Source organism: Ylistrum balloti, unplaced genomic scaffold (assembly GCF_031769215.1).
Source record: "Ylistrum balloti isolate Yb309-2 unplaced genomic scaffold, AGI_CSIRO_Ybal_v1 Utg370344, whole genome shotgun sequence".
Taxonomy (NCBI): Eukaryota; Metazoa; Mollusca; class Bivalvia; order Pectinida; family Pectinidae; genus Ylistrum; species Ylistrum balloti.
Genome location: NW_026782247.1, coordinates 1,031,483 through 1,058,411, shown reverse-complemented (window position 1 = coordinate 1,058,411; position 26,929 = coordinate 1,031,483). Strand labels below are relative to the sequence as shown.

Below are 26,929 nucleotides of genomic sequence, written 5' to 3'. Positions count from 1 at the left end.
GTTAGTATGTCTAGTTGTTCCGTTGGTGGAGACCTTGTTCACTCTTTTGAGAACATGACAATAATTATTTTAATTGAACAAAGGCGATTGCCGCCGATGAAGTATGCTCACTTACTATTTTGTGTGGTTGATTTTTGTATGATAGCAATACACGAGGACCGTAATCACAAATTTATAGTATCATATTCCGAGAGATTTACTTTTAGTAAGAAATTGGTTATATATTAGCCAAGAATCATATTTTCTTTGTGTTCAGCTCTTCATGGGGAATTTAACTATATATAAAATATCACCAACTACATCAACAGGTGTCGCCATTTTAAAGTATCTTTCACGAATTCTTATTAATATTCAAAAATATTATTGTGAATTTTGCTTCCCAGCCTTCGGTCCGTTGAAATCTGTTACATATAACTGTCAATAGAAGTTTCACACTTAAAGTGTCGACCATCTTTTGATAGTATCGTAAGCTTAATGTACCAACTTACATGTGTCATCATTAGGTTATAGGAGGTATATGTAAAATGGAAGCATGTTTATACCAAGTCGTTTCTTCAGACAGCTAAACATGCTGAATTCAGACCCATATATCTATTTTAATTATATCAATAAATTGAACTTTTGTACATTCCAATATGTTACTTTGTATTCAGATTGACCTCTAAACTCTACAATATTTTAATTAACACATTATGTCATTATCTATTTATGATAAAAAGACTACTAACGATGCTTGACTACTATCTATTATCATATAGGTATTTATGTAATACACATTTTGCTTTAAAGGCCTGTACCAGCTGTCCGACGTTCTGCAGGACACTAAGTCTGTGAGGATTATAACTGAACCGTTTACAAAAACATATAAACTATTAGATTGACAAATGCTCGAAATCAGACACATCGAAATGTATCATAAAATGTGTCCCTGTGTCCGGTTCAGTCATGCATGACGTTTAATTTATTGAAATGCCTACATATATTGCTTATAGTCTGGAGATTCTGCAAAATTTTAAGACATTTAGAAATTAGAATATTATAATTCACGTACACACTTTGAATGTTACTTAGCGTTGAATCTACATTGGAGTAGTTTAATTTTGTGGCAGCAGCGAAAAAAATTATCAAAATATCAAATGGACCTAGAACGGACTGAAGATTTGCAAGCTGTAGCTAAAATTTTATCCATTATCTTTAGCGTTGAATCTACCTTGGATTAATTTTGTGGCAGCTGCGAAAAAAATTACCAAAATATCAAATGGACCTCGAACGGACTGAAGACTTGCCAGCTGTTGCTAAAATTTGATGCGTTATTTTTATCAACGTGATCAGGGTTCTTGGAGTTTTTGTTTGTTTGTTCCGAGACAAATGATGTCTCGTTCTTAGGGGAATTTCGTGTGTTATTCATATGAATCAACTCTTTGTGTCGGAGATTTTAGTAATCTAAATCATATTCAACTCCATGTCACTTTTACCAAAGAAGAAATCAGCATCGTGTCTTTATCTGCATCTCACAGCGAAATACGTGTCAGGCTTCCTTACCTAAAAAGCGGTGGTTACAGCACGCGATATAATCCAGCTCTATCTTATAACAGTGTTCTTATTGTATCCTACATCCGTTGTCGGTCAGTTATACACTGCAATCTACTGGCACTGAATTCTTATAGACGTACACAGTGTGCTAATACGACTATTTCTAAAAATGGGATTTAAACAGTTCAATATTTCGGTTTATATAACACTATTTAGCATGATATTATCCGTGAGTTCTATAGTTGTGAAGATAGCTACAATATTACCTTCTGATAATGGAAAGAGTTTTTCCATTGACCGGATAACACCAGCCATACAAATGGCGATTGACGAATTAAGCAGCAATTACACACTAGTGGAAAATCTCACTTTCTCCGTCGAGTACGCAGACTCCCAGTGTTCAATTGCGGAAGGAATCAACCAGGCCATAGACTTTTATATCAATCGTAAAGTTGATGCCTTTTTTGGTCCAGTGTGTGACTATGCCGTAGCACCCGTTGCTAGGCAAACAAGATTTTGGAATATACCGTTAATTTCCGGTGGCGCCATGGCGCGTGATTTTGCCAGATACCGGAAGTCACAATATCCAAAATTGACCAGAGTGGGCCCAGTGAATTTCAATTCGTTATCGGATTTCTTTGTTAAGCTGTTTCATCATACTGGATGGAAGTCTTTGAAGATTCTATACAATCGGGAAGGGCACGCAAACGTGTTTGAGGATTTCTGTCACCTGTGTGTTGAAGCTCTGCATTATGACATCATAGAAAAAGCGCGGGATATTAAACAGGATTACTTCCGCTTGTATGACCAAGCGGACCTCCGGAAGATACTTCTGGATGAAGTCGGCCTAACGTTTGGAGGTAGGTGATATTGAATCTATTCAAATTACGATAAAACTCATTGAGCCCGTCTGTATCTGTCTGTCTGTCTGTCTCTCTGACGATGTGTGATAATGTTTTTTCATATAAATGACGTCATGTCAACAATCGCGGTACTGAGACAGCAATAAGAAAAAAAATAATGAATTATCCCCTACCCCTCGTAAAAGCGTGGATAAACCTGTTCAGGGAATTTTAATACGTTGTTATCCGGGGCTGTGTAGCCCGGACACTATGGTGCCAGAGAGGCTATCCAGTTTCTACAGCTCAACATTAAATATTAAAGCAAATGTCTAAAGTACTGTAATTTTATAAACGAGTTCACACATCGGTGAAGTAACTAGTGACACTGCTGATATCTCAGTGTTATTGACTATAATCACGACATTCATAACAGCGGTCCTTTTTTTTTTTGGTGTGCACCGGGTGTGTTTAACATGTAACACCGGTTCCGGTTGGTCTAATGGGTTAACTTCGGTTTATATCTTATTGTCGGCGTAGTTTCAATACAATGAATTCCCCGCGTCGACATGGAGATTTGTGTGTTGATTATACCGACATAAGAAATAAGGACTAAAATTGTTGTTTCATAGCGATGTAAATTTTGTTTAGAAACACATGCACAGTAAATATTAAAACAGACCTAGGTGAGAGGCACGCTAAACATACACACATACTGTTAAATCATTGGTTTTCGTGGGGATTTAATTTTATTGGCGTTTTTCGAATACTCACATACACAAAATGATAGAGTGTTACAGTATGGGATGAATTTTTAGTATCAATGGATTTCATCAGAAATCAAAGACCCATGAAATAATGTTTTCGAAAATTTGAGCTCCACGAAAAACAGGACTCGACAACAGTAAACAGAATTATAGCATCACTCTGTAAATTTTCAATTCAGAGATCAAAACAGTAACATTTATTTCCGGAAGATGTGTTTGTTTTTATTTCTAACTAAATTGCCAGATTGATTGCTATGATTAAAATAACGTGTTCCTGTTTAATGAAAGAATACGCTACAAAAATCGGTTAGGGTTTGTATTAAATCTAAACTTCCGTATTTTCAGCGAACGCCTACTGGAAAGGTTTTACCTTGAGGTATTGATTAGTAGCATAGGGAAAATAAACAAATGGAAGTGATTTTATGGCAAAGCATTTATCCGGGTTATCTGTTCAATTTCGTATCGTTTGTCGTTGATGATTTTGCTATCAAACGAAAGGTCAATGGAAATTTAAAAAAAATCTTTGCTATTAAACGAAACTTCATTTGAAATTTTAAAAAAAGATGATATTGTGAGTTTATCAAGGATTTTTTTTCAATGACCTTGGTAAACATGAAACGAAACAATTACCTCACTGCTGCTGAAAATGGATAGCTTTACAACACTGCGTCTACCTCAAACATTTCCGTCACTCAGATCCGTATTGGATATGGCGGGTAAGTTGTAATTATCTGTCAAGTCATACAGCTGCGATCTGACGTATTTGTAAATTGAGACGACTTGTCTCTTGCCTTTCACTCGCCCCAGGTAAAATATGAGCAGCAGACGTTTTTCTCATCTGTTCAATATGGACGATTGGATTCCGGGCGTTAAGTGATACAGATATATTATAACACATTATGACGCGCCGTACTAACAGAACACCTGGTACCTGTAGTTTTTATTGCGGTAGAAGGTTGGATTGATGTATATGATACTCAGCTGAAGTCTGGTGTGATATAATGCAAGTAGGCAAAGCTATTTGTCTTGTAACTTTTCAATTGTCTTGGTTGAAATATTTCTTTTGTTCAAATGTTTACCTCGTTTCAACACCTTTGAACTTAGGTTAAAATTTTGTAAACTTGACCGTGTTTTCGTGCTGTTTTTTTTTTAACTTTTCACAAATTATACAAGACAGTATTTCTGTTAAACTGGGTTATACGATCAAAATGAGTAACATCTGTATAGTTAAGATCTGTGTTTTACTCAATCTGATGTGCACGTGCCATGTTCATATTGTCCATCGTTCATTTGTGTGTGGTGTTTATATCCGTGTGAACATTCTCGTTTTTAGGCGCCATTTAGTGCCTGTTGGTTACGCCATTAACCGTAATTTGAGAGCCACACACTAAGTTCTCCATAGCAATAGGGAGTGTCTCGCAAAAGAATACAAGCATGACAGTACAGAATAGTAGATATCAGCCTCTTGAGAGACACAATCTGTCTCTGAAAAGGATCTACCCACTCATCTCGATTCCTCACCTCAAAATGTTTATTATGTAAATTACTAGCTCTGTGATAAATCTCAGTTATGATATGTTTTCTAAAGCAATGTCGCTAATCAACTAAGACATGACTACAGTCACGAAGATTGTTAAAACATTCTTCTCATAGCGTGTAATAAAAACAAGATTTTTATGTGAATCAAAAGAAAATCTTGTAGGAAAAATACATCTTATCTCATGGTGTGATTTTCACAATCAACAATACTATTACTTGGATATTTCTGAATATCTCGCACTTTGCAGTTATCATGAGACTTCAACGCGTCTTGGAATCATTACATAATTGCCGTGTACACTGGTCAAAATCGTTTGTAGGTTTGTACTTTACACAAGAATGTTACAATACCGTTGCGCCTGTGAACCATTTTGTAATTGCTACTTAATCCCACATTTCCTTAAGGTTTTACTTTACACAAGACTGTCACAGTAGCGTTGTGTCTGTGGACCATATTTGTGATTGCTATGTATGCCGTGTCGAAGTTCGTCAAAGATTGTACTTTACATAAGAATGTCACAATTGCGTTGTGTTTGTGAACCACTTTTATGATTGCTGTATCTAAGCTCGTCAAAGATTGTACTTTACACAAGAATATCACAGTGTCGTAATATGCCTATGTTTTTGTTCACGTAACAATGCTGTCTATTGACCTCATGACATTTGTGAGTGTTAGTGTGGCCATTTAAAATCGTATTGTACTTTACATAAGACTTTTACAGCTATAGATTTCACTAATACTATTTCTATATGAGTTCATGTACTGAATTAAGTTGCCTTCTATCTGGAACTGATGGAGGTATATATATATATTTTATTGTACTTGACATAAGCTACCCATTATGTTTAAATGAATAGACTGATATCGTAAAAATCACCATTCTCCTTGATAAAGCTAAGAACTCCCAAGTCATTATAACTGTCCACACGGACACACAATTTATTCATTAGAAATCACGATGATTTGCGGTTGTTTTACGTATCACGTGATTCTAAATTGCCATGACAACCGATATAAACCTACCATTCGCAAGTATTTGGTTCACAAGCGTTTTGAGGCTCAAAACGGGAGTATCGCAATCAGAAAAATCAATAAAGGATTGAACTGATTGTCTGGTGGTAGTGTGGATTGTTTTGTTGAAATTGGCGTTACTGAATGGAATCCGGGTATAATATTATAAAGATATGAAGTTAAGTTTACTAGCTGTACGTACATTTAAAGGTATGTTAAATCGACAACACCAGGGTCATTCTGTCGGAGCACTAGACTTATAAGGGCTATATCAGAGACTTCGGAAAACAATAAACATGTATATATTGATCAAATATCGCCAATGCAACCCTGAAATGCGCCACGTAATAGCAAACTACAAATAGAGATGTTTTGAACCGTGAATGTTGATTATGTGATGCTTGGTAACAGTTTTTGGAACGTTGCATTCATAGGAATGTTGACTTCACTTGGTCTGAAAAAAATACCGGGTCTTTAATAAGAAACATAGACATATATTATGTTAGACTGTTCTAGAAATAACGCTCGATCTGACAATGCACGCATCAGACTCTAACACTGCTGGTACATAATAAAACTTTTATCAAGATATCTATGAGAAATGGCATTTATGTCAGCATGAACGCAGTATCCAATCCGAATTGTATAATATGCCATGCCCTGTGAGGGACGTAAGAATTGAACCTGGTAACACCATTGCAAGATTATAAGAGGCAACTAAATTTAGTATAGTTACATATTCATTCTTGTCTTTGATGAGTATTTCCCCTAATGTCTTTATTTGTATTGCTTGGCCTTTGGTTATGTCGCAAGGGAATACACAAAGTCGTCTCATGGTCATTATTCCATTGTTTAAATATACATTTTTTAACGTTGCAATAAAAACTATTTCATGTATAGTTTATGACGAAAACTAATGGATTCAAAATGGAAACGAAATGCCTTCGATATCTCTCTGACCTCTACATAACCCTTGGGCAGTAATAGCGAGTGTTATCAGCAATCACATCCCAATAGTAGATAATAAGATCAGAAAAATTTGTTCCTGGTCGACCAGTTAAACATACGATACCGTAAAGATCTCTTTTTCTCTTTCCATTGACAAAGACATGGAGTAATACAGATCAATATCAAATAAATCCAGCTTCTCCATTTTCTAAGACGATAACACTTTCCGACATCCGATCCCTGGGTTGATAACAGATAAAGGGATACCGAAAGAGAACGCTTTAGATCATATTTATATTTATTTTGAACTGATAGAAAAATAGATAATGTCTTTCTTGGTGCCGGTGTAGATTTCCGGAAAATGTAAGATGAATCCCATCAAGTCAAGGTCAGGCCTTATTGCCACTATCGAATCAGATAAGATCGTCTGTCTTTCCTATCTTTTTCCTGTGGCAAGGTGGTCAAGTTTATATATGTGTTTCTACATTCAGACGACACCGAGATGAGAACACCAATTCATAAAAAAAACGAAACTTCAGCCACATGTCTTCATTAAGGTGACGCTTTGAAGCTGTAATTCAAACAACGACGGAACTGAGAGCAAACACTTTAACTCGAAGATTTTACAAGGGACACACAAGAGAAAGCACCTGAGACTAAATACAGTAGAGCCAAATAATGAATGAAGCTGTATCATACAGCTGTACTTATAAAACTCGTCAGTGATGCTACATCATACAGCTGTTTCGTCCTTCTAGGACTCGTCAGTGATGTTACATCACACAGCTGTTTCGTCCTTCTAGGACCCGTCAGTGATGCTACACCATACAATTGTTTCGTCCTTCTAGGACTCGTCAGTGATGTTACATCACACAGCTGTTTCGTCCTTCTAGGACTCGTCAGTGATGTTACATCACACAGCTGTTTCGTCCTTCTAGGACTCGTCAGTGATGCTACATCATACCATTGTTTCGTCCTTCTAGGACTCGTCAGTCATGCTACATCATGCATCTGTTTCGTCCTTCTTGGGCTTAAAAGGCTACACTGTCGATAAGTAGATATACTGATCTTTTGCCATTATCCACCAAAGCTTCAAGCACAATTTTGAAAAATGGCTGCCAGATTCGAGAGAGTAGTATGATATAACTATCGGAAGGCAATGGTTTGCTAAAACAAAAATATGCTTGAAACTAGAAGTATTTGGGAAACTAATGAGTGTCTGAATGTTGTTAATTTTGTTCCTCTTTCTAATGTCCGGGTCATTTCACGGGATATATATTTACATCGTGATTTTCTTTCTTTAACCGTGAATATGTATTTCATTCTTTTTTAATGATGCTACGTTCACCATATTTTATGGTTAATTTCAGGAAAGATTTCCGAAGAAGCTTCTAATTACACGTATATACCTTCTAACTGTATTCCCGTCCACGTCAGTAATAGTGCAATACCAGATCTCGCTGTACGTTCATATCCGACCCGCATCTTCACTAGTCTGTAATAACATCCACACACATCTCACAGACATACAACTAACGATAAACGTCTTTATCACAAATTTACAACACATCTCCAAGGAGAGAGATCCACTGTCGACTTCTCTCATTACAGGAATGGGGCGTTCAGAATGTAGCTTTTACTATCCCCTAAACGATCAAAGCATGGAGTGTTATGTTCTTTTTGAAATGTGTGTTTTTTTGTTGTTAAATTTGGCAAATGTCAACTTACGTTTGGAATTTGTTTATAAGGAACAGATTTGAATGAAACATGTGAACTCTGAATGTTCGCTCGAAGTATAATTGTGTATTGATTACGTTTTGTTAATAAACGTTGAAAGTAACCTCTATAAAGAGACCACCTGTGTTAACAGACCACTCCTGTTGAATTATCTTTCTTGTTAAGAGTTCAACAATGTTCATAGAACACTGTGTTAAAAAGAGCATCTTTTTTTGCAAGACCATCTTCGTAAGAGATCACCAATGCTTTGAGAGTATTGTGTGAAAGGACTACCTCTATTAAAGAACCATCTCTGTTAAAGAACCACCTCTGTTAAAAGGCCAGTTCTGTTGAAAGGCCATCAACGTTAAGATACCTCTATTAAATGATTATGTCCGTTTTCTAAAGCATATTTAACATTTAAACAGCATATTTTCTTCATTTAAGCCCATGAAATATACTTCAAACAAAACCAAGGATACGAAGAGCATTCAAAAGATAAAATATATGACATTTTTACAAACAGGACATGATTTTTGTTGCAATTGAAGGCGCTCTGGGGGAAGGAGGGGGGCAACGAATTGTCGGCAGACAGGGTGGGCAGCAAATGTGGAATGGTCGTTGGGTATTAAATTGTGTTGAAACTGACGAGATGATCGTGATTTTTTTTTTTGTTAAATATTAACATTAGATCACAGAAATAATTGGCAGCTTATTTTCTTCGCATTCTTAGATATTCGCATTCAGTCCAATTTTCATTCATAATTGTAAAGAATGAAATAATCGTTCAAATGAATTATAGAAAATGTCAAGATGTTTAAAAAAAACCGACACTCAATGTCGATGACGCTTTCAGTGTAGTCTATTAGACAAACAGAGCCGATATTATGATATATCACAAAGTTAAACAAATTAGAAACGTCTGTCTTTTTACATATTCAGATTTTCCGGAACAGCCATGTACTTTGTTTTGTTTACTGTATTCGTTAACGCTGCAGTAGGAGAGCCGAGGACCTTTCTCGTCTCACTTGTTGTCCATCCCTGCATTCCGGATAAGGCATTCATGTCCCGAGTTGTATTACACATGAGGAAATTCCTTATTTGTCTTTTATTTGTTTGGATCATTAAAATGCAAATTAACCTTGGTTATCGATCTCGACCAACTTACACACTATCCTGTTTAACCTGCGGCGGAATCGTAAAATCCTCTGAAGTTTCCGGATTTTTATTCCGGTTCTGTGATGGTGTTTAGATTATGCACATTTCCATCATGGTGGATAATTTTAGTACGGATGTTACACCAAGAGTGCGGGACTTTAACAGTGATGTTGTTATTCACCACGGTATGTTTGCCTAAACTGGATTTTTAATCTAGGAAAACTTAAACTATTAAGCTCTCTTAAATACAAAGACATTTCGTGAATACTTATCTTAAAGTGAGTATATACATGCAAATTTCATAGAAGCATGATCTACATACAAAGTATAAAGCTCGTGTTATACACCTCTCGCTCTGTCTGTCTGTCTCTGTCTCTTTGTCTCTCTCTTACTCCTCTCTCTCTCTCTCTCTCTCTCTCTCTCTCTCTCTCTCTCTCTCTCTCTCTCTCTCTCTCTCTCTCTCTCTCTCTCTCTCTCTCTCTCTCTCTCTCTCTCTCAACTTGTTAATAATTGTTTCATTGTTATTATAATTATATCCTATTGCCACCTTGTAAATACAATGTGCGCATTGAGAAGGGCTTTATATAGATTATAAAACGTGTGCCTAATTTCATTGTTTATTTTTGTGCAAATCAAATTCAAATTAAATTTGATAAAACGCACTTCTAAACATTTTCCTTCTGAACTGCAAACTTAAAAACTTCTATATCAAACATACTGTAAACCTAGACGTTTTGAAACTATTTTGAATCGAATTATTTTCTCTCGAGATCGAATACTTAAATTAATCTATTGTTTATAAATAAATATCAAGTACATTTTTTCTTCAATTTTTTTTTAACATTTTCTCTGATGATAATAGATTTCTAATTTCCCATTCCATTACAAAAATCCGTAAAACTAGAATTTTTATCCCGTTTTAAACTTTTGCAACACCCACCAGTTGCACCTTTTTATGCGAATGTCATATAGAATGTAAAGCACGCTATCTAAAACACTAATATCTTTGTAAAATCCTGTAAATAGTTATTGGTGAGTGTGAATTGATAAGAGATATAAGAGATCGGATACATGTATCTGCTTTTAGATAAACAATATCACTTCATTGTGTGGAATGATTAAGTTGCGTTTCGTTTCTTCTATATGGTATACATTCCTTTGTAGTTTAGAAGCCTATAATTGCCCGTATTGCTGACGGACATAACAACACACAGAAATCTCAATCGAACCATGAAATCTATTCTGCAGAAGAAATCGTAACACGGAAAACAGATCTTTGCAGGATAGTATGCTGGATGGTTAGTTTATATTAAGGCTGTATGCTGCCTTTGTGCGACTGGAATATCTATGATATTCCCACATTAAGTTTTAAGTTTGATTCCTAAACTTGTACTGTGCATTACACCCTACATACACCCTTAAGTCTGATAGAAATAACAATTATGATGTGTGGTGCAGCATACACCCTTAATTGTGACAGTAATAACAATTATAATGTGTGACCATACACCCTTAATTCTAACAGTAATAACAATTATAATGTGTGGTGTAGCATATACCCTTAATTATGACAGTAATAACAATTATAATGTGTGTAGCATACACCCTTAATTCTAACAGTAATAATTAGTATGTGTGTAATATACACCCTTAATTCTTACAGTAATAACAATTATAATGTGTGTAGCATACACCCTTAATTGTGACAGTCATAACAATTATAATGTGTTGCGTAGCATACACCCTTAATTGTGACAGTAATAACAATTATAATATGTGGTGTAGCATACACCCTTAATTGTGACAGAAATAACAACTATGATATGTTGTGTATCATACAATCGTATTTGAAACATAATAACTTTACAGTTTATAATATACCATACATCCTGGACAATAGAAAAAATCATTTGTATGTTAAAAATGGCTGCTTCCGGAAAGTTTATAAAGTAACTACGTCATCTAACTAAAGCTGATCAGCAAAGTTTACACCGACTTATCGGGCACATTTGTGATTCCGAACGACCACTGGAACGTTACATCTCAAAGCCTCACCGTTCCGGAGCTCGGATTTCACTTCAAACGTTTCGACCTGCTAATTAGCCAGAAACAGGCAGAGAGAAAAAAATCCTAAATGACTTTCCCAGCTCTGTAAAGTCAAGCAGCATGCGTGTAAAAATGAAAGCTTGCTACAGGAATTGAATATAAGATGTTACCTGTGTTCTAGATAATTTATCAGGTAAAATGGATAACAGAATTCATTAACCGTTTAATTACATGCTTCTTGCACTTTTAGATATTGTGGTGTCATTATGTAGTCATTTCTAATTAACAGAAATCGACACTACATAATGACAAACGGGAGTCAGTTTTTTTCGTCTGTATTGTGTTGTAATATTGTACTGGACCTCTAAAGCTATTTACGTTTCATTTACATACTATTTACATGTCATTTACATACTATTTACATATCATTAGTCTAAATTCCAATAGATATAAAAAATAACGGGGAATACGAACAAGATCTAATTTCAAAACAACATTGTTTGTATTGTACACAAAATAGATATTTATTGCTATGAAATTTTAAAATCTAATCAAGTCTGCTTCAGTAAAACTGAAAAATGGATTCAGAATTTTTTTTATAATGCCGTTCATTACTTTTTTTGTTTCTATTAATCAAATTAGTATCCCAGTTCAAGTTGGAACTCTGTGGAAGGGAGATAAATCATGGTGATAGCATATGTCTCTTTGATACTTAAACTTCACGACCTAATTGATATCAGCGTATAAAATTTATTTATTATAACAATTAACAAGTTATCAAAATCATACTTATCACGTTTGTTGGCCGGATTGGAGCGCGCGAGATGTTTTACCCTGGAAGGAAGCCAAAGTGCTCTGGCAAACCCCACGTGGTCGGACAAGTGACCCCATACGTTTTCACGTCCGTTCAGGGAGTCAAACCCAGGACGACTTAATGAATAGCTATGGTGTTACCACTGCTTTACCCGGCCATGTCGGAATACGACATATTGTGTACGGAAATGTTTGCGTGGGTGACGTTATATCACGGAGTATTCAATCATCAATATAAAGCTAGTGTTGTCATCTTCAATCATGACATTTGTTAAAAAACATCCTTAGAAAGGTTTGATTTGAAAATTTCACTTGATTCCACTTGAATTATCTGATCGATATCTTTCTTCAAATTGAGCTAACTCACGCAAACACGCATTCAGATTACCAGCAGATTGTAAGAAAATAACCCGGATTAAATCAACCGCTTTGCGTTTAGAAAATCACTTCATTATCGACCAATCAGAATTATTCTCTTTATTAACTTCATTTAAAGGCGCATATTTTGGTAAGATGTATATAAACTTCTAGATACATTTGCAATATTACAGACAATGCTTTTTGGACATCACTGATTCATAGTCCAAACTATTTACATAAAATACTTGCTCATGTTATCGTTTGTCTTATAACGTATCATATAGCTGGATGTGTTGAAACGTTCATGAACGCCGAACCGGAAACACGTGTCGCCGGTAAGACACGTGATGGATGACGAAACATAGGCTAGAACTTTTTGTGGCAATATTGTACGTTATTGGGTTTGTTAGAACTTGTAAACAAAACAGGAAATAGAAAACGTTTTCTAGTTACAAAAAAAAAACAAAACAAAAAAAAAAAACAACATATAATTGAGATTCAAGTCTAGTCTTTTTTAAAAATCCTAATTCGTGGATATTAGATTTCATGGATATACATCAATATGTCACTTAAAACTAATTCCAACACTTCTTAGACACTCGGGGATTAAGAAAAATGTAATTAATAAAACATAGAAAATGTAATTGATAGTACAAAGAAAATGTTATTTAAAGAACATATAAATCTAAGGAATGGTACATAGAAAATGTAATTAATAGTTCATAGAAAATGTAATTAATAGACATAGAAAATGTAATTAATAGACATAGAAAATGTAATTAATAGAAAATGTAATTAATAGACATAGAAAATGTAATTAATAGACATAGAAAATGTAATTAATAGACATAGAAAATGTAATTAATAGACATAGAAAATGTGATAAATAGAACATAGAAAATGTGATAAATAGTAAATGGAAACCGTAATTATTGATTTTATGTGAATACGAAGACATTCAGAAAGTAGATATTAACACATTGACAAAAAACATAATCTATAGATCTATTATAATATTTATTTTTACAGGAAGGAATGATGCTAGGCTGTGATCTCACTCATACTGACATTTATTACTTCCTTGTAAATGCATTTCTAATAACAGAACCGTATCCGGGCTCAAGTCTCCGGTAGGAGGGAATACCGCTACGTCCGATATTTCAGTATACAGTAACGAAGATATTGTTCCATAATTGACCTCGAGTGTATGTTCACAAAGACATCAATCTTGGCAGTCAAAAGAAATGAATAATTGACCAAGTTTATTGTGCATCTAGAGACATGTTCGATATGAAACACTAATATTATTTCGAAGTTTTACATCAGCCATCCGCTCAAAAATGACCCTATTCTTGAATATTTAATGAGTTAATAACAACGGCATACAGATGATAAATATGGAAATTGAGAGTAAAGTTTTTATTATATTATTATATTTAGGGACCTGTTTCATATTTTTCTTCATTTTCGATGCTTTTAACACATGTTGGGCTATTTTGAGTTTGTGTGGGTCGGTTGTCGTCTTAGACACGTTACGGATACTGTAGAAATTAAATAATCCATAGAGAGATATGTTTCTTACTTAAAACTGCTGTAATTGATGTGTAGCGTAAGATACCGTTCAGTCGTCTGCACCGTTCCTCAGATATCCCTCCAATGAGTGTGATAGTAAGACTTTGTATAAGATCAGTAAAGGCGACAACTACGATCGGTACTTTTTAAGGAGCCTCGACTTGAATCCTGTTTTTTCGATTCGGTCGAATGGCGCAGTGCGTCAAGTCCCAATTAGGAGTGAAATTTAATGGCGGTCACTTTCCGGACGACATAGCTTTTTTACAGATACCCCGATTCTCTCCAATTGTATCACCTGTCGTTACGTCATATCCGGTCCAACAAATGCCATTTACATAATCTTATAGCTGTCACATTGCAAACAAATAAATTGTTGACAGCTTCGATGTGGAAAAAACCAGGATGGGACATTCCAATAATACCGACACGGTTCACACACCCCCATCCCCAACCTCGCCGTCTAGATTTTGAATTTTCTTTCCATCACTGAATTTTCCTCAGTTGCCTCCAAGGCTTCTTAATTTAGGTTCCTACCATCACTGACGAGTCTTAAAAGGTCGAAACAGCTGCATGATGCAGTTTAATTAGTTGTTTTGGTCAAGTTTATCTAATTATTGATAAGTTATTAAAAGGTATGATTAACTTGTGTGTGTTTTGTATTATCTTAGTGATATCACTTCTTGATTGACATTCGTCAGCAACACACTAACCAGACTCAACGACAGCTTTCTTTGTCGTCGCAAATGTCATCTCGAGGAATTGCGAAAAAAGTCCGCAGTACACGCTTGAATTAGCGATTAATCCGGACTCATTATGCGATGTTTGGACTCGGAATACATCTGGTATTTTTACTACAAAGAATTACTAATCGATCGAAAATTTCCAGACTCCAGCATGATTTTGCTCCGTTCAATATTTTAAATCTCACACTTTCATGTGATGTTTCTTTGTGCCTTCATGGATTTCACGACTAAACAGTTTCGCAATAACAAATCTCAAAAGAAAAGTGAGCCTTTGGGAGATTGTGCCGAAACTATAAAGAGAAAAGTCCCTGGTGCTGGAATGCGGGCATTCAAGGATTGCTATCATCACCGCCACGGCTACCAACACGCCAAACATGAAATAACAGTGTCTGATTCTGCGGGGTCGTAAAACAACAAGAAATTACCAACATTTTAATATCACATTAATCACAACCCGAATTCAATGAAACTATGGCAATTATGAACACGGTGTACACGGATGATCCTAAAACGTTCACGACTTTGAAGCTTGCTAAGAAGAATGAACCAGCTTAAAAAAGCATTCTTCAAAACTCGATCTTTTTCAACCTCGTTTTGAAATTGAATTGACATGTGTTATTCATTTGTGTATTTTTGTATACAGTTTTCAAAGCATTGGTATTCTTGTGTTGTTACGACACATTCCCGAGTCGGCGTATGTGAATGTGTTGGGTGTATGGTAATTCTTTAAAAAGCTGAAATGTTGTTGAGGAGTGAAGGTGTGCATCTGAAAATGTCAACCTGCGGGCATCAAAATACACGTGCTTTATTTATTTATAAACGTTTTTTGTTCATGACATTTTGGGGACGTGTTATGGTTGCCATAATGATTTCACTGAGAAATATTCTATTTCTTTGTGTGAGTTGAAACAGGACGTGTTTAATGCTCGTTAAATTGTCGGTTGGTTCCGTTGTTGTATGCCCTGTTCTGATTTAAGAACGTAGCACTAATTGCATGGATTGACAAAGGTTAACATGGCGAATGTCGTCCATGAAGAAGTCACATATTCTTCCGGAACACCTGGTCTAATTTTCCTTGTACTTTTTCAGAGCCTGCGTGTAAATCTTTCTTTGGTTCATATTTGCCCTAACTATATGGAAGTTGACTTTGAATTGTAATTTTGTTGCCATGTTCATATTTTCAAATGTTCGTTTTGTAAAGAATGGATAGCATTGTTTCCAACTGTTATCAGCATGTCATCATAATGCTTATTGCAATCACTTACTGGAATTGACTTGGATATATTTCCCATAAATAACCTAACGCGTAGTATATTTATATATTGTTTCCAACATAAATATATCAATTAAAGGCTGTGTGTTTTAGTAACGAGCTCAGATGTTCACTAAAAGCTTTTAAGTTATCGGTAACAACGTATTAGCACTGATGCCTATCAAATGTGGATCTTGTGATTTTGGCTGTGCTGAAAATTCAACGAGCTAATTCTCTATAATTTTCAACAAGGAACTGTTTTCATTCTGTCATCTAGATATTACAATAAAGCATTTCTGTAACCTGTAAATTCTGTTCAATAAAATAATTAAAAACACGGAAGTGTTAAAGGAGAGCTATATTAACTGATGACTGAAATTTTAAACACATTCCCTGCTTAATAACAGAAGTTTACGACCGACTTGAAGATAATTACAATTCATTTCGTGACACGCTAAAACAAAGGATGCGCGTACCATATTCAGTAAGAGATGATGTTTTAATAATCAGTGAATGTAAAGCATATCCGTGAGATTTAATGTTCGCCTGCAAAATAATAGGAAAACATTTAACGACATGAGAATTTAAAAAGGGTGTGGAGATGAAGAGCATTGAATACTTTATTTAGTTCATTGTATTTAATTGTCTGTTTGCACGTAACCGATGTATTAAAAAAATAGCAATATAATTATAGAAATGGATATCTTGATATACCAGATAAATGATATAAAAAACTTCAGATTTGAATCATTAACAAAAAGGTCGGATTGTCACAATGAGGCCTATATGAATATAGTGCTGCCTCTAACAATACATACACACAATACGTGTATTTACCTCTCACAAATCAGCCCTAGCTGTTGATACGACGTTAAACAATTTAAACCATTCAAAGCAAACAAAAAAACAGAGGTTAGATGTAAAACAATAATAACATATGAACAAAATCAACATTCAATAATTAAATTCAATAAATAAAAAATAAACACAAAAGAAAAATTTATACGAAGATTCCTGAAAAAGTACAAGGAGAATAAGACTTGGTGTTCCAGCGAACCTTCTCTAATCGACATGAAAATTTTAATCAATCCAAGTAAGTTATGTCACAGAAGAGAATAAAGTAAACTACAACGAAATCACATATATCACTTCCAAAATACATATAGCAAAATGGAAAAAAAACGAGATCATTATGACGCCTACAAAAGTTTCCCATAATTATTGTCATCTTGCTTCTCTCGGAAACAATTGTTTTTGTTAAACTGTCAACTGGCGACAGATTGTAAGAAATGTCACATTCTTATTGACAAGATTGCATTGTTAACTTGACCGAATAACAGGCCTTTATAAAATTTCTTCGTCAAAACTCCAAAGTATAATATACCATGGAAGATTAACAGATAATAATACTTAGCATGACATATTCTCACATGTGACCATTGGTATCCTGAACAATGAAACAGCTGGACATACTAACAAGCATCGAATACATTTGCCTTCATTATTACATAATATGTGTCAAGAAACAGAATGTTTTCACCAATTATCTAATAAATGAAATATTGCCTATTACGGATATGTTATGAACTACTGAAAACAGAAACATCGTCTGAACTGGAAATTTTACATGTAAAGAAACTGAATCGAGCAATTAGTGATTTGATAAAAGAGAATTGGACTCTAAAAGAATAAATAAAGAGAGTTATAGACCTTAATCATCTCTCGATTATTTTCCACTGCAATGTTCCATCCTAACCAGAAGTATGATATCCTAAAACATCCAGCGATTCAATGACTATATAATGAGGAGAGTCCATTATTTTCTGAGCCGTCACTGAAATAGAAGACAATTTCTGGAGTGATACAACGGTGCAAATATAACCGTTATGATATTTCAAGACCAATTACCACAGAGACCGATCCCGTTTTATTTTATCGAATCTTTACAATGCCGGTACATTTTGTAATTTGATATTCTTTCATCGTAAACGATTATGAAACATAGTGGTTTAGATAATACGGGACGTATGATATAACGATTGGAACACTTAGGAAGCAACAGAAGTGACAATCGATTAATATTGAATAGACATTACATATAAGGCTACATTCTAAGATAATAACTTGAAACTTAAGGATTGGTGCGATATGAGATTCCGGATATTGAGTAATAAAATAGAATCGAAGATGATTTTATTAGTTTTTTTCCTTGCAGGATGCTTTCTTAATTATAAAATCTATATTCTGTTCATGTTTATTGCTATGAACATTCTTCCTTGCGTCTCTTTTAATGTTACTTCACTCTTATAGCTTGGAATTCCGAGTCCGAAATGATAATCCTAAATAATGCAAAAATGTTACTTTTTTCTATGTTTTTCGCTTAGAATTGCATAAGATACGCAGACTTGTTGGCGTGATGTTAGTATCAAGTGACCGGATAGTGTAGAACGCTTCCCTGCCAATGTAATGATACTTCACAGTTAATTGCAGAAGGCGGCACGGCCTCGTCAAAGAGCAGCTGTTTTAACAAAGTGAAAACTTCAACCAGATAACCGTTTGGTACTTATGAATGTCTCATGTCCTACGCTTAATGACACACAAGGTAGAGTTATATGATTTTTCAATCATGAAATGTATAAAATATTAGTAGACAACTCACTCATACTGTAAAATATAGTGACTAAATCTATTATAAATTTATTAATGTGTCCATTTAAATTGAGACGCCAGCATACTTTAAGTCGTTTTATTCTTAAAGACAATTTCGGTGTGACAATCCTAGCATATATAAAGAATTTTGGTACTCGTCGGTGTGTTTGGCTTTAGGAACTCTCCTGCTTCTGCTGCAGTACACCCTTCTTGAAGTCAAAAAAGCTTATAAATGGTATTTACAGGATGAGATAAATTCTCAAGATGTCTGCAACTAATCTTATCGTTGATGACCCTTATAGAAGGTCTTGTCTGCGCTTTCATGAACTCGCCGACTCCTTAAAAGTCGTTAAGCTTCTTAGTGACGCAGACACACTGAGGCCTTCCAAGATGTCTGACCGTGTTTCGCCCTCCCGTTTGCCCGATTTCACGACGCATTTCACCCACGTGATCTGTTGTTTCTGGGAAATCCATCGTCTTCAATTAGTGGAAACATATCTGTAACATTTCTGACAAAGCTATTGGCGGTGGTTTTACACCTGATTTACACTGTATTCCTCGCCGACATTAGACCTGATTGATGCTGAGCATTCTCGAGGATAAATTGGACATCCGTGTCCATAACACGCATGATCAAACATAATACCCCTAGCCAGTTGAATCGCTCGCTTTCTACCATCCTAATACAAATATATACATGTATTACTTCTTTCCCAATATAATCATTATCATTTACAACGAGTCTCTTATATGCAGTTATATATGAATACTGTAAGAAGCGACTAAAACATTAAAATTGTGCAGTGTAGATTTGTGTGCTCTAACTACAGGCCAGTGACCTGATTTATCATCTGTGTCCATTTAAATGCTTATGCTTTCCTCCATTGGAATACATCGTTGAACATGTGTCAAATCATGTTGTATTGGTTATCTCTAATTGCCGGTAAAGACCAAACATTCTTATTGGTTATCTCCCCTGGCTGAGACAAACTAAAATTCGTTTTTATATCATCTCTCCTTGTTGAGACGAACTAAATAGTCTTCTATCCTGACCATGTCAAACAACACTTTCTTATAGGATATCTCCCGTTGCCGAGACAAACCACAGATTCTTAATAGTTATCTCTCCTTACCTATACAAACCGCAGTAATTTGTTGCTAATCTCTTCTTACCGAGACAAACTAAAGAAAAATACGTGTTATCTCCCCTTACCGAGACAAACCAAAAACCATCATTGGTTATCTCCCCTTATCGAGACAAACTGTTCGCTATACTTTAAGCAATATATGAGTTAACAATAAGGACTTGCTATATCATTAAGAGTATGATGTTACCTGTCAGGACACCGTGCCCAGGCCATTGGACTTTAATGTGATGGCTTGATGAGATCCTCCGTGAACTCCGTATTCAGACATTGTTAACTTGTATTACATTAAAATTAGTTGTTACGAGGACGTAAAACAGAATAAATGGCATCACTGTCTATTGATATTGCTATCCTTCAGTACAAAATAAATTAATTTTGTTAGTCTTTGGAGTTCATGCATGTTAATAAAACATGCTCGTTGATATTTAGAACGGGACTCTAGAGTCTGTACTAATGTATATACCTATACCTTGTGCGACAAATGTAATATATTAGTTTCCTCTTTTCGATTCGCTATCAGAGTTTGGTTGTTTGGGAGACCAACAGTCTGGGTATTCGTCCCGCCAATATTCACGGTTGGGGATTTCGTCCCACAGGAACTGATGGTCACCAATGATAAACATACAGGAGGCCCGTCACATTTTATTCAGAGAAGCTAGAGTGGAATGCCTTGTCCTCGGACACATTCACAACAGTGGACGGTCTGTCATTTGTACTAATGGAATGACAGCATCATTCTGCAAGACAGCGAGGAGTCAAGGAGACGAAAAACCCGTTAACCAACCAACCAACCAACCAATCAACTGAGACTTCTGTAAAAGGTTTCTCCTCACGTTACAAATACAAAAAAATACCATTATGCTCCAAACTAAATCACATTAAGAAACAGTGATCACGACATCCATGAAAAATCTGCATGACTAACCATCTTTTAATATCCATAAAGACATGTATTGAAAAAGTCTTAACACAATTTTATGAGTAGTTTATGTTATACAAGCAACTTCCGGTGTTGCCGGACCGTTAATGTCGAACATTTGTGTCTGTTTATCGCAGTGAAGCCAAGATCTAATATTCCTAGAAGAAATTTGTGACATTATAAGTCATATATAAATATATCTTACGAGGTTTATGGGTTTTTCATCATCTTAATATGTCTGGCAGTTCCGTCTGTATACATGCTTCTCGTCAGAACTGCGCACACGGAAAATTCATCAAAGCAAGTGATTTATCCGTAAAAAGCATCTCTCGCGCAATCTGTTTGCTTAAACATTTAGGTCTTTGCAACAGTCAAGGTCAAAAAATCATGTCAAAACATACACAAACGGTTTTGGTTTCTATTGCGTAAACCCTATGAACATCCAGTGTCATTTAAAGGAAAGCCTTCATGTATGGAAGATGAGTTTATGTGTTGCGTGTATGTGTTGCGTGCTTGTGTTTTAGAAGGCTCCGGTATGGTGGTTAAAACCTTCTTGCGACAGTGCGGAAGTGAAGCCAACTTTCGAGAGCTATCACACTGAAACATACAGCCGACGGTTCCAAGCAAACCATCGCACCCGGTCACTTGATATTGACCACGGACAAACTGTTCGTTACTAACAAAACTGAACGTTAAATAAAGAATAGTAACTTCCATTTTAAAGACTCTGGTGGTATATCCCGGCCATAAACCTGCCTCACTAGGGCGAACACTTAACTATTGGCCAAAATTAGGAAGTGTAAAGGGAGACATTAGGAAGAAAAAAGGTCTTAACAAGAGAGAAAATACAGTTTCATAGCGAATGAATTAATTTTTCGTCTCACTATAGGCCTCATTGAGAGAGTATTCATCGCGGTTATGCTTTTATAGTGTTGTCCCACTGAGATTTCAAACCAGGACTCGATGACATCCAATCTGTCCCATGATACAGAAGACTATTAAACAAGTCCTTCCGCATTATATTCAATGTTCTTAATTGAAACGACAATATATTAGAAGACTGAAAAGCTATCCCTGATCTGCAATATGACACTCTATAGTTAATAATTTTCAAGCGTTAAAATGTTTACAATTTTCTTTTCAAATGACCGAATTATATCTTAACGATTAGAATTTCGCGATCTGAACGTAAACGTACACAAATTTATATGTCTCATTGTTTACGTGAAAGTCTTTGTGGTCATGTTAATTTACCGCGGAATAACGAAAATATTATTTCCGCGAAAAGAACCGGCTTTTTGGTATCCGTACAATTAACATATGCGTCGCGAGTTAGGCTTTTTTGGTAACTTCTGAATAGCTGATACGGCTGAATAACTCTTACTAATTGTATATGCTGGAAACTCCGTCGTTGTGTTTCCCGACCTGTTCCATCTGAACAGTTCCTAACCATCAGTTCCAGTAGATTTAATCTAGCTGATGCTGTCAACCACAGTTAATTAAAATCAATACTTTGTATAATCAGAAGAATGACAAGAGCGACGTGTTCATTAGTTTCACGCTGGTAGACCTCAAACCGTGACCATTCATTAACCACGTGACATAGTGTCTAGCACCACTGCGGCGGCTATGTGTCGATCACGTGATACTTCACCGAGTGTCTAACGCTATAAATACGTCTGGAAACGTGACATACAATGCCGACCTCTTTAAGAGATCTTTGACTAGCCAAAACACTCCCTCAGTGTTCTAATGTCTGTCTTGAAGGAATCAGCAACACTTAGCAAAGGGTCGACTGGCACAGATATCCTTGAAAAAGTAAAAGTGCAGATGTTTTCTCTTCAAGGACAACACCTCCTATGTACATATATAAATATAAGTTAATAATGTCACGTTCTCAGTATGTGGAATGGGGAAGTGACGACATAGACATATTAGTGGTAGTAAAATGGGATTTCTTACTTTTTATATTTTAACTTATACATGGACCTTCATGTATTGTATAGGGGATTCCTGAGATAGCTAAATATCACGGGAGTGTGACACGCTACTGTTTGATTTAATAGGATGTTTTTCGTTGAAAGCCTAAGACAACAAAATCTCGAACATTTATATAATTTATTTTCTCTGCTTTGAAAATGTCATATATATGTTAACAAACAAATATAATTGTCAAAAAGTAGAGAAATGAATGATAAATAAATACAATCACATGTTGAAGAGGAACTTAATAAAGAAAACTGTACTTGTACATGCGTCCGTCTTAATACGTTTTGAAAAAAACGTTTTGATAAAGCTACAAACTTTTTCTATCCCCACATATACTTTCACAGATAAGTTTGATATTTTTCAGTCATTCCTCACTAGGTTTTCTTTTCTGTAATTTCTGTCAGCATAATTATGACTTTAGACGCTCTCACACAGAGAAAATGCAATTATCATACAAAATTAAGGATTATCATAGATTTATCGTACGAAAATAAAAATGAGCTTAATTAACATTGTGACTTTTCTGGGGAGGCCAAAATATAAGTGATAAGATGTTGGAAAACGACGAATCATTTTCAAACATATAGTCTAAAGTTTACATATTTGACACATGGAAATGACAGGTCTTGTCAAACCAAATAACAAAAGAATGATATGAAACATACTTTACCAGTAAACTAAATGGTACGACAATTGATAATAACGCTGGTTTGTTTCAGCACTTGACCGTGGTCCAGTGAGACAAGCTGCGTCAGCTGGTTGATTCCTTCAGACTTTTAATGTAAATATGGTTTCGTTCACAGACGTGTTCCGCTAGGAAATAGATAAATGGGTGCATTTTAGATCCATGCTGAAAGACAATATATATCTATTTGTGAAAGATAATTGCAGATGTGATATATCAGCTTTAACGACATTTTGTAAATACACTTATATTATTTGATAAACAGAACAACCACGATGTTTTGTTTTCTTTCTGTCACTTACCCATTTTGATTGTTGGTATCAGCACTGCCTTCTGATATTGTCATTCAACGTTAACATTTTTGAGTGCTCATTTTTTTTTGCAATAAATCTTTTGACAGTTGTTTAACGATAACAGGATGTGAACTGGTAAATAAATGGCGTTTTGTATGAGTAAGATAGTTGAAAATAAAAACTTATCTCATAAGTCATGAATTATATTATTTATCAATTATGAAAGATGGAAAAGGCTTCCCTTATCTAGCGGAAAAGCATTGGTATTAAGTCAGCACATTATAAAACATTCTGCATATTCTCTAGTGTTTTGTAAACACTTCCCTTTATGATACCCTCGTATTGACAACAAGTTATATTAATTCTGAAGAATTTGTGTCGACGTCCTTGTAAGAATCCATTTCCATCACTAAAATGAAAGAAGAAAAATAATAATGTACAGTTTTCAGTTTAGTAAGTAATTTACTAAACTTTATCTATTCCATAATATTTATAACAATTTTAACCAATTAGCGAACGTAGAGCTTTAAATTACCGCATGCATGATGATATGTGTGATGTTTTGAAAGATATGCGAGCTCCAATGACACTGCTATTTGAGATAAGAGAAGTGCTGTTTCCATCAGCTTCAGTACGAGATATAACGCCCCTCGGGAAGAAGCATGATTTACTGTTTATGTCGTTCTGAACAGTTTGTTTTTTTGTATATTTTTATCTATAGACATGACACTCAAACTGTAAACACCCATAAACAAGTGCAAAAAAAAGCAAACAACACATCTTAACGTAGTAACTTTAACTCTGAATGAGTTCATGACAATTGCTTGTAATTTGTGGTTATTATTAAGACATTATACCGGTAAAACCGGAAGTTGATAAAAGGGACAGGGTAGATGCTAAAACTGCACAATGCTTCAAGAAGAGAAGAAATAAACACGAAACGTGTGAAAGTAACAATGTAAAAACGTACATGGCGAGTGTTTTTCGTCGCTTTAACAGCTGCTATTAGTATGACATCATACCGGAAGTCGATAACTTCGATATGGTAGCAGTAATTACCATCCGGTCATGTTTTTGTCGCCTCGGGACTGCTTACTTCTTACTGCTCTCTAACATTACTGAACAGCGAACAGTGTATGGAGTTAATAGGTATCATAAAGATGTAAGATACACTGTAGTTCTAATCGTCTGCACGATTTATTACAGTTTCTGCAGGGAAATCTATATTTGTTCTGTAAAGTAAGCTCAAAAGGTCCTAACAATTCATATTTTTTAACTTTACATGCAGTAAAATATGCATCAATTTTTCATTAAGACGACACATTCCCTGCAATTCTGTCTTTCTGGTGAAATATGGCATCAATAAATAACTGCACAATAGTGCGTTGAGCCTCTAGAGAGCTCCTACTCCCTTAAATTAGGATAACAGATGTTTCATGAAGATTGAGGTTATGTCCCCTGATTACAAAGAACAAATATCGATTAGGGCTGGTTTAATTTGTTTTTGATGGCAAAGAAACTTTGGAAAAACGATAATCGCAAATCGATAAAGCCTGTCAGCATTGTAGTTAACCTGGAGGTGATCTTTGGTTATTTCCGCCATCTTAAAATATAAAAATAAGATGCAATTCTTTAAAAAAATATATATAATACATGCATTTTTCTTATTTGTGCTATCTGAATGAAACTGGACATGTTAAATGCTCGTTAGTTTGCCTAAGTGTTCCGTTGTTGTGTACTTTGTTATCATTTGAGAATGCAACATTATTAACTTAGATTGAACAAGATTTATATGGCTGGTGTCTTTGATGAAGCAGAAGATGCTTACTCTTCTAGAACACCTGGTATTTTTCCCCTTTCAGGTTTCCCGTGTAAATCTTTTGTTATTACTTTACATAAGTTGGGTTAATTTTAGGGTTTTGCTTATGATTGTACTAATATGTTTTATTGTTGTTTTCTTTTTATCTAATTTTCCCGTATCGGTGATGAAATTAATTTAATTATTTGGTAAGTTTTATTTCCATTCTTTATCTTGACCTTGGACCCATTTTATGGATAAATTGAATCTAACTCAGAATGTGCTTTGGAAAGTGTAATTCAGTGAACATGTCTTTTGTATAACTTTTTATCATGAACATAAACTCTTTGTATGAAAAAGAGCGAAACAGTTGCAGAAATTACTTTTCATTCATCTTTCTGATGTTTCCTTTGAGTTGCCATTGCCTTTAGTTTTTGACAAGCTGTTTGTCTTCAAGTTCATGCTTATAACAAGAAAGTCAACTCGGTAAAATTATTACGACAAAACTATAGAAAACAAGAATTCCAAGGAAATGGATGTGTCACCTGCCAAGCAAGGTTTCTGGCGATGGGTGTTAGTGAACATTAGCCATAGATATTCATTGTATTTATTCCATTTATATAATTTGTTTTACTCCAAATATGGCAGGAACAGGGACAACTCACCTGAAAAGCAATCACCCTTTAGTTAAGAAGCGTTGTATAAAGTTAACTTGTCCAAATATTTTTAATAGCTCAAATAAACACAAATAAAACCATTTTCTTTTCTACAATGACCTTGATCTTTGACCTGTTGACCATTAAAGCAATCCCAAGCAAATATCTTTGGTATGGTTATTGTACAAAAACACATTCTATACTTTTAGTAACAATGACATTGATCTTTGACCTTTAAACCTGAACGGATATCGCTAGCAAGCCTCTTAATAATGAAGCACTTCGGGGAGTTTGGGTGTGCTTAGGTTTAAAGCATGAAACTTTTTTCCTATATATGATAACACTCTCCTTGACCTGTCTGTGACCTTCAAACCTGAAAAAAGCCATCCCGAGGAAGCACTTTCCGAAAGAAATCACAATATGAAGTTTGAAGTTGATCGGCTAATCGAAACTGAAATTATTATGAAACACTAATTTTCTATTTATAGTAATTA

The 26,929-nt window shown here is 35.1% G+C and overlaps 1 protein-coding gene across 1 annotated transcript; it reads left to right on the top strand.

The window, feature by feature from the left end:
* Positions 1 to 1,750: 1,750 nt before the first annotated feature.
* LOC132553660 (atrial natriuretic peptide receptor 3-like) lies at positions 1,751 to 2,401 on the top strand. The gene has a single exon (XM_060217919.1). It carries the CDS (start codon positions 1,751 to 1,753, stop codon positions 2,399 to 2,401), a length of 651 nt encoding a protein of 216 aa, XP_060073902.1.
* The last annotated feature ends 24,528 nt before the right edge of the window (positions 2,402 to 26,929 follow it).